General features: G+C 41.8%; 1 protein-coding gene across 1 annotated transcript; it reads left to right on the forward strand.

Annotated features, from left to right (window-relative positions):
• Positions 1 to 332: 332 nt before the first annotated feature.
• On the forward strand, positions 333 to 1727 carry LOC148103399 (nuclear factor 7, brain-like). Its single transcript, XM_087839149.1, has one exon. The coding sequence runs from the start codon at positions 333 to 335 to the stop codon at positions 1725 to 1727; it is 1395 nt and encodes a 464-aa protein (XP_087695275.1).
• The last annotated feature ends 7333 nt before the right edge of the window (positions 1728 to 9060 follow it).

The following is a 9060-nucleotide window of genomic DNA, read 5'->3' on the forward strand; positions in this document are numbered from 1 at the left end:
AAACAGCAACATTTGTCTCCTCCCCTCACGTCACTCAAATGTGACAAACCAGGAAACAGGAAGTTCTTCGTCCTCGGTAAAGAGAGACGCACAGACGATCAGACTGAGCTCAGACCAAACTAGCAGCTTCCTCTGAGTGAGTCCAGCTACAGGAGAGAAAAGTGGAAAACTCCAACACTGCTGCTTCAAGCTGCTGACGCTCCACACACTGAATGTGAGTTTGAGCAAAAACACGACTCAAAGGAAGTTTCAGTGAAGGTGGTAGAGGAGGGAGGGGAACCAGGACTGACTGTACTTCCTGTCTGCTGTTTTCAGCTTCACTCACAGACTCAATGGCTTCCAGATCAGAGGAGGATCTCTGCTGTCCGGTCTGTCAGGAGGTCTTCAGAGATCCTGTTCTTCTGTCATGTAGCCACAGCTTCTGTAAAGACTGTCTGAAGAGATGGTGGAGAGAGAGACCAACACACGAGTGTCCAGTTTGTAAGAGAAGATCTTCAAAGGAGCATCCACCTTTTAATCTGGCTTTAAAGAACCTGTGTGAGTCGTTCTTACAGGAGAGAGATCAGAGAGCTTCAGAGGCTCTCTGCAGTCTGCACTCTGAGAAACTCAAACTCTTCTGTCTGGACCATCAGCAGCCAGTGTGTCTCGTCTGCAGAGACTCAGAAAAACACACCAATCACAGAATCAGACCCATCGATGAAGCTGCACAACAACACAAGAAGGAACTTCAGGAAACTCTGGAGCCCTTAAAGAAGAAGTTAAAGGTTTGTGAAGAAGTTCAAGTGAAGTTTGATCAAACAGCAGAACACATTAAGGTCCAGGCCCGACACACAGAGAGGCAGATTAAGGAGCAGTTTAAGAAGCTTCACCAGTTTCTAGCAGAGGAAGAGGAGGCCAGGCTGGCTGCACTGAGGGAGGAAGAGGAGCAGAAGAGTGGGATGATGAAGGAGAAGATGGAGGCTCTGAGCAGAGAGATAGCAGCTCTTTCAGACACAGTCAGAGCCACAGAGGAGGAGCTGAGAGCTGAAGACGTCTCATTCCTGCACAACTACAAGGCTGCAGTGGAAAGAGTCCAGCGCTGCCCCCTGCTGGATGATCCACATCTGCCCTCAGGAGCTCTGATAGACCAGGCCAAACACCTGGGCAACCTGACCTTCAACATCTGGAACAACATGAAGGACATGGTCTCCTACACTCCTCTCATTCTGGACCCAAACACTGCTCATCCAAACCTCATCCTGTCTGAAGATCTGACCAGTGTGAGACGAGGAGGAGAGAGGCAGCAGCTTCCTGATAATCCAGAGAGGTTTGATCGTTACTTCTCTGTCCTGGGCTCTGAGGGCTTTAACTCAGGGACTCACAGCTGGGATGTTGATGTTGGAGACAGTACATGGTGGACACTGGGTGTGTTAGCAGAGTCTGTGCAGAGGAAGGGATACATACTGTCTGGATTATGGAGAATATGGTTCAATAGAGGTGAATACTCAGCACGCTCACCATCAGCTGGTTTCACTGATCTCTCAGTCCAGAAGAAGCTCCAGAGGATCAGAGTTAATCTGGACTGGAACAGAGGAAAGCTGTCGTTCTCTGATCCTGATACTAACACACACATACACACCTTCACACACACTTTCACTCACAGGATGTTTCCATACATTAACACTATTTCTGGTAAAGTGAAGGTGTGTCCGTTGAAGGTGTCAGTGTCAGTGCAGCAGATGAGTTGAGGATGATGATATTTCTAATGTTGTTTCCTGTCAGTGAATTGAAGCTGTTAAACTGCAGCTGTCCTCCTGCTGCCTCGTTGTTCCAAAGCTCTTTGTTTCTCTTTTAGTTCTCACTGTTTCTTTCTGTTTCTGCTGTCCACCTTTTCACATGGAAAATCATTTCACTGTTTCTCACTGAATGACTCCCCAAACTAGATTTGAAATTCTATCAAGTTTCTAATCATTACAAGTGATTCATGTTTCTATTTGATGTGTAAATGGAGATGATTTCGTTTGCTGGGATATGGACTGACATGTGTTGAATGGGAGGAGCAGTTTGTTGTTGTCTTCTTGTCTGTTTATGACAACAATAAATCTATTGTTGAAACAATGATTCATGTTTAACTCCATATATGAAATGTTTCTGATCTTTGAATTCTGTTTGATGAAAGACTTTCTTCATGACACAAATGAGATTTCAGTGTATTAATAGAACTAAATAAGCTCAGAGTTGAAAGGCTGGAGTATTATGTACGTGCTTCACTGTCAGGATCTTCAGGGGGATTCAAAGGGAAACATCAAACTGCTGTAATGAGATCAACTAGTTGGGCTGAACACACTTATCTGTAGTTTGTCTCCATCCAGGATCATCACAATATAATGAACATGTGTGAAGAGCCAAAAAATGCTGCTGCCCTCTCAGCATGATGAGCTCCAGCCTTTGTTAACAGGAAAACAGGAAACATGAGACAACTTTCAGAGACAGTAACCAACTGTGGCCACAAGATGGCAGCAGCTGATCTGAGATCCTTTATTGGACAGAACCACTCTGCTCTGTGACGTCATCAGAGAGACGGCCTTCACTTTGATAGATCTGACGTCACGTCTGCACTGATAAAGCTGATAAACACATTGTTATTTATCCATGAAATCACCTCTGTCCTCTCAAGTGTAGCTGTTTACAGAGCTAAAGAAGTCCTTCATCATCAAAAGAGACAAACATGTATTTTCTGTATGAAGTGACGTCATCCTCACTCTAACCTCTTACATACATTCTGTTCAGTTTTCCTGCTGTAAGAAATAAACTGTGTGAAAATATAAATGCAGGGAAACATCCATTAATCACAGGTGAGCCGTTTGTTTCTGACTCACATTAAATGAGGCTTCAGGTGTAAATACCTCAGAAGTGTTTGTGAGTTCAGTAGAACCAGACCCAGTCAACCATCATGGCATCCACAGCATGTTTCCTTCATGCTCTGTGGTAAAAGTGCATCAGTCTGCAGCTCTGTGGTCGTCCTTCTTTTTCTCAGAAACTTCCTGATTTCTTTGTTCTCACTGTTTTGCAGAGGTGTTAAGATTAAAAATAAAAACTGTGAAAAGTTGCTGCTATTTATAAATTTATAAAAAGACACCATTTAATGCTTTTAATAAGCTTAAAAGAACAGAATGAAATGTCTCCATCGCTGTAGTGTAATAATATCACAGCACTGTTGCAGTAATTTTAATGTGTTTATTGCACAGAGACTGATTCAGCTGTGGTCTACTCAGCAGTGAGAACTGAAGACGTCCGTTATGGACAAACAACCATCAGAACAAGGAGGCCCAGGTACAGCTGCTCTTTATCTTTGACTGTGGACAGAGACAAGCTAGCTGCTCCCCCTGTTTATAGCCATCATGCTAAGCTAAGCTAACCAAACCACATTGTGACTCAAGCCCAGAGCTCAGACTTCAAAGACATCAAACGTCTCATCTTTCTGTCAAAACACAAAACAAAAAGATTCCTTGTAAAGTTGACCTTTTCCTTAAACTGTCCATTATAGCGTGGTCTTCCTACTTATCTTGACACAATACTCAGTCACGTTGCCTGCTGCAAACTTAAAAGAAGTCTGACGAATGAAGTGAAATTGTGCTCTAAGCAGAAGTGATTGTGAGCGTGTCTGAGGTCACGGTGTGTGTGAAAAGGTATCCAGCTGGGGCAGACATGATTCTGCAGGTCACCTGCCCAGTGGACAAAAAGAAATAAGATAGTTGTGTGGATGACATATGAATGATAATACGAAGAGTGTTTGGTGTTTCTCAGCCTGAAACAGCTGTAATGCTACTTTCTGTTTTGGAGAAAGGACAGTTCAAAAAAACAGAGAGAGAGATGTGTGTTGTTTTAAGCAGTGATGAGAATAATGAAAATGTGATGAGAGAGCAACACAAAAGTATAAGTACAGGGATGAAGCTCTTTACAGGAAGGGTCAGGGCAGACTCTACCTGCTGAGGCGGCTGAGGTCATTTGGAGTCCAGGGAGCGCTTTTAAAGACCTTCTATGACTCTGTGGTGGCATCTGTCATTTTTTACAGTGTTGTATGTTGGAGCAGCAGTTTATCAGCAGCTGAGAGGAAGAGGTTGGATAAACTCATCAGGAAGGCCAGCTCTGTTCTGGGATGCACCCTGGACCCAGTGCAGGTGGTGGGAGACAGAAGGACTCTGGCCAAAATAACATCTCTGATGGACAGAGTCTCCCACCCCAAGCATGTAGATGTTGCTGAACTGCAGAGCTGCTTCAGTGACAGATTGCTGCATCCTCGATGCATGAAGGAGCGTTTCTGCAGGTCCTTCCTCCCTGCAGCTGTCAGACTGTACAATCAGAACTGCTCCCAACAAACACAGATGTTTACATCAGCGCTGTTTCTTGCACTATTTTATCAACCGATTCAAACTATAACCAGGGTTGCCTCTTATCTGTATTTAATTTAATTTAATTTAACAACAGTATGGTACTCAGTTTTTGGTAACCATTGTCCTTCATGTAAATATGTAAGAATTGTGTATGTTTCTGTTCTGTGTCTTGTGTACTGTTTGTTTGTATTTGTGTTTTCTTGCTGCTGTTACACCCAAATTTCCCCTTGTGGGACAATTAAAGGATTATTCTATCCTTGTGATATTTAATCCATCATCTCCCTGTCAAACAAAATAGATTTTGAATTGTGTTTCTGTCAGGAAGCCCCACTTCGACTCTTGGAAATCGTCTCTTCTAAATCAGACCATCCAAAGTGGACTATATAGATAATAGAGTCATCCCTCCAAAGTGATATAACAACACTCGTGGTAAAGTTGTGGACTGGAAGAATACCTGACCAAGATTATCTTGCAATGTTTTGCAGCCGCCAGTCAAGCCGGTAGATAAATTTGGTGTGATTGTCACAGTTGGCTGTGTGGCTGGCAGGAGGACGGACCCAAATGCAGGACTCTCATATGGGAATTTAACTGAAAAGGCAGCTTTATTGTAGGACCACAACGGGAGAAGGGAGACTCTCTCTTCAAACGCTAGCTCCACAGCTGCCATCTAGTAAAGATACCGGTCTGGCACAACTTCCTCCCACATTTCCGGTTCACGCGCGTCAAAATATGCAATTTTGAGACGCGATGGATTTTTCTTGGACACGCGTTGAGGTGCGAATGTGCACGCGTCAAATTAGGGGCGTTTGGGGCGTTTTCGTTCGCGTCTATCGCGTTCGGTGTGAACACACCGTAAGAAGCACTAAGAGCATGGGTCTCCAACTGCAGTCCTCAAGGGCCGGTGTCCTGAAACTTTTGAATGCGTCCCTGCTGCAACACACCTGAATAAAATGATTAGGTCATTAGCAAAACTCTATAGAACGTGACTGCATGCTGAGGTGTCAAATCACCCTTTTGATCCATGTTACAGCAGCTCATGAGTGAATGAACTAAATAAAAGTATTTTTAGAAGTACATTTTTCCAAACACTTCCATTGACTTACATTTATTCAAATTTACTTGAGTAGGGTTAGGGGTTCCACCTCTGCAGGCAGTCAAGTTCTACCCATATGGAAAAGATATATATAAATCTGATAAAGTTTGTATCTGTCTTGTGTGAAACTTGTATGAAAAGCATACAAGAGTGAAAACAGATATAAGATCTCTTGAAAAATTATATAATGAAACTTGAATGTTTTGGATACTTACTAAAACAATATATGAAAGTAATGAGAAAGTGGCCACTTTCATGAGTAAATCATGTAAGCCTTATATGATTCACTATATGAAGTAGGCCACATCTGATGCAAATCTTTTATAAGTTCTCTTTTCCATATGGGTTTACATGGCCTCTGCACCTGTCCCTCCTGCACTTTCCTGCTCAGTGTTTCGGATGTTTAGTTACTCCTCGGCCTCTTTAGCAATAAAGACACTTTTAATAAATCTAGCCTATTTGTAGCTCTGTACTGAACACTTGGCTTCACAAAAAACTGTGGCTGTGCAGCCGAAGGTAGCGTTACCTCTGGCAGATTGTCCCTGACAGCCGGGAACATGAGGAGGAAGCGTAGTCCTAAACAGAATCCCCCGGTACACAACCAACCCGTTCATGTGTCTAACAGTTGTTCACCACTCAGCAGCACACCCACCGGGAATCAAAGCAGTGATTCTGATCTGCGACATGTGAAGCTAGAGACACCAGTAACCACAGTCTTCTAGGGGCCGTAGTGTGGTGGGCCAGGAGTGCCAAAATCAATTAATTTAATCCACTTTTAAATAATTAATTAAATGTTACATTAATTAATTAAAATTGGAATTAATTAATTAAATAAAGAAACATTACAATAATTAATGAAATGCCCATTCATTTCATTTAAAATGTCAATAAATTATTCATTCAATTATTTCCAATTTTAATAAATTGACACATTTACTTAATTATTTAAGTCTATTTATGTATTTATTTAATTCATTATGGCAGTCCTGGCCCTGCGGCTGTCTTCAAGAATTTATTTTATCTGTCAGCCTCACCCATCAGGTGGCCAAGTCAGGGGGCGGGGTTCACACTGATCGAGTCATAACCATTGCTTTTGCCTGGTGGCCGTTGTTTAGTGGGTACTCCCAGTGGAAATGCTCCCCCCCCTTTCCTCCTTGTATAAAAAGATGTTAAATGTTAGTTTTAATTCAAAATGAATGTTTAACAAAGTTTAACACAAATGAACACCAGATAACAAAGAAAACGAATGGTTAAGCCTAACATGCTCAAGTGAGACATTAAACTTTACTAAAACTATGCAGTTATGAAACGTAACTTTAACCTCAGCCAAACCGATTTGCTCAATTGTAAATAAAACAGCAAAGTAAACATGACCCAACAGACAAAACCTGAGTGAATTATGTCCTGTCCATGTCCTAATCACTGAGAGCTAAAACTCAGCGGAGGTTTTAAAGCTGTGTGCCGGTGACCGGATATCAGCCGCTGATAAAGTTGGTCCGTGGTTCGAGTACTCTAGTTTTCTCAGTGTCCATCACCTCCTTTTAAATCTCGTTTGTCATCTTTAACACAGGTCAGTCACTCTGAATGAAACACAAGCTCCAGCAGCTCTGCGCTCAGGAAACAAACTACATTTACTTATCTTACTTATCTAGCCAAAAACCAAAAATTGGCCCGTGTATAGCATCCTGCTATGCGATTGCATTTGTCCCTGACCACCAGAATCCCTCGTTAACTTTTATTGAGTGGAAAAAAAGTTGCCGTTCATCCTCCAGCTTCACTGTGCTAATGCTATGCTAACATAGCTGTGTCGCTAGCAATCACGTAGCACAACATTATATACCAGGTAGTCCAACTTCAGTAACCCTGCAAACGCCACTGCTGTTTAGTTTTCTGTCTTCATTTATGTTGGAAGTGATAGCAGAGCTGTACGTTTGAATTAGTTTCAAAAATCTCTCAGTCAGAACATGGTATGAAATGTTTAGGTGGAAACTGGCGAGCTAACTTCCTGCTAACTTCTAACTCCGTTAAATTTAATAACTTCTGTTTTTATAGATGCCTGGATGTTAAACTTAATTGTTACACCTGGTAAAGCAGCAACGCTGATGATTTTATTAAAGATGAAAGAATTTAGACCGTTTTTAAAAAAAAATTAAATAATCTTTTTCTTATTTTCAAGTGTGTGTGAAGCTGACACACATGAGCAAAATCTGTTGATTTCATTTGAAAGTTAATATGTCTATAATATTTTTTAGTTCTTCAACATATGTTTAATCAGCATGTGGCTTCTTTGTTAGTCACTGAAAATATAAACAGACTCACACTGGTTCTGAAAATAAATCAATATTAAATGAATATAAGATCAGATCTTCATTTGCAACAATGTGGACACCATCATGTTAGTGATGTTCGATTCGTGAACGAATCGTTCAATACTCGAGAATCACTTTACTGACTCGTGAATCATGATTCACAAGCCCAACTGACTCACTGACTCATCCCTGTTTCTGTTAGCAAACTAATTCGCTTAGTAGAAATATATCTAGCTTATAATTAAAATTGAGGGGGGGGGGAAAAACAACAGCCAGTTTCTTAACAAAAGCATTTCTGCTCTGAACTGGAAGAAAAAACCCTGAGTAGAAGCTCACATCAAGAAAATAGCTCCTCGGTTCACAGTGGCATCGTTCTGCTAACATGCTAACAGCACATTTGAGCTACTCACCCCCTCCCTCCTGTGCTACATTTTTTGCACTCTCTGGTCAACTGACTCAGTGAATCAAATGACTCAAAAAACCTGATTCACTTTGGTGAGTGACTCATTAAAACTCGATTCAGTAAAAAGAATCAAATTTACCATCACTACATCATGTCATCTTTGGCTCCTCCAGCTGAGACACACCTTCAGAGACACACAGCCCCTCCCCTCACTAACAGCTGGATCACTGTCACAGGTGACACACTCACCTGTCTGTGTTTCTGCATGTTTCAACATTCACAATGTGACGACAACTTAATGACTGTGTTCAGTGGCGGTCCTAGCCTGTTTGGCAGGCAAAACATATTAAGGATTGTACATTAACATAAAGCTGTTGTACACACACACACACACATATGAAGAGAGAGAGTATACATAGTATGCAAACGGCTACCAAACAGCCATCATAATACGTCATACAATGAGAACAGGACAAATCAACAATTGACAATGACTAATTAATACTAAAATCTAACATAATGTTTGGAGTTTAGTCTGTTACTGTTAGTATTTTTACCATTTCTTCTTAGAGCAACTGTAACGCACATAATTTCCTTAGGGATTAATAAAGTATTCTGATTCTGATTGTGCCTCTGCCATTCCCAATATGCGCTGGCTGATGTCGGGGCAGCAAGAGTACGAGCATTTTTTTTTCTTGTTGACAACCCGGGGCGGCAACCGCCCATGTTGCTGCCCCGGGCAACATGGGCGGTTGCCGCCCCGGGTTGTCGCCCGTACCTAAAACCGCTACTGCATCCAGAGGAAATATCTGGCTGTGCATCATGTTTGGTTGTTGAGATTTTTACAGTAACCTCAGTTTTCTGTGAATTTCTTCCTTTTCT

This window comes from Neolamprologus brichardi, chromosome 3 (genome assembly GCF_056152115.1).
Source record: "Neolamprologus brichardi isolate AB-2024 chromosome 3, ASM5615211v1, whole genome shotgun sequence".
NCBI lineage: Eukaryota > Metazoa > Chordata > Actinopteri > Cichliformes > Cichlidae > Neolamprologus > Neolamprologus brichardi.

Coding starts and splice junctions, on each gene's coding strand:
- LOC148103399 (XM_087839149.1), top strand. CDS start 333: ATGGCTTCCAGATCAGAGGAGGATCTCTGCTGTCCGGTCTGTCAGGAG.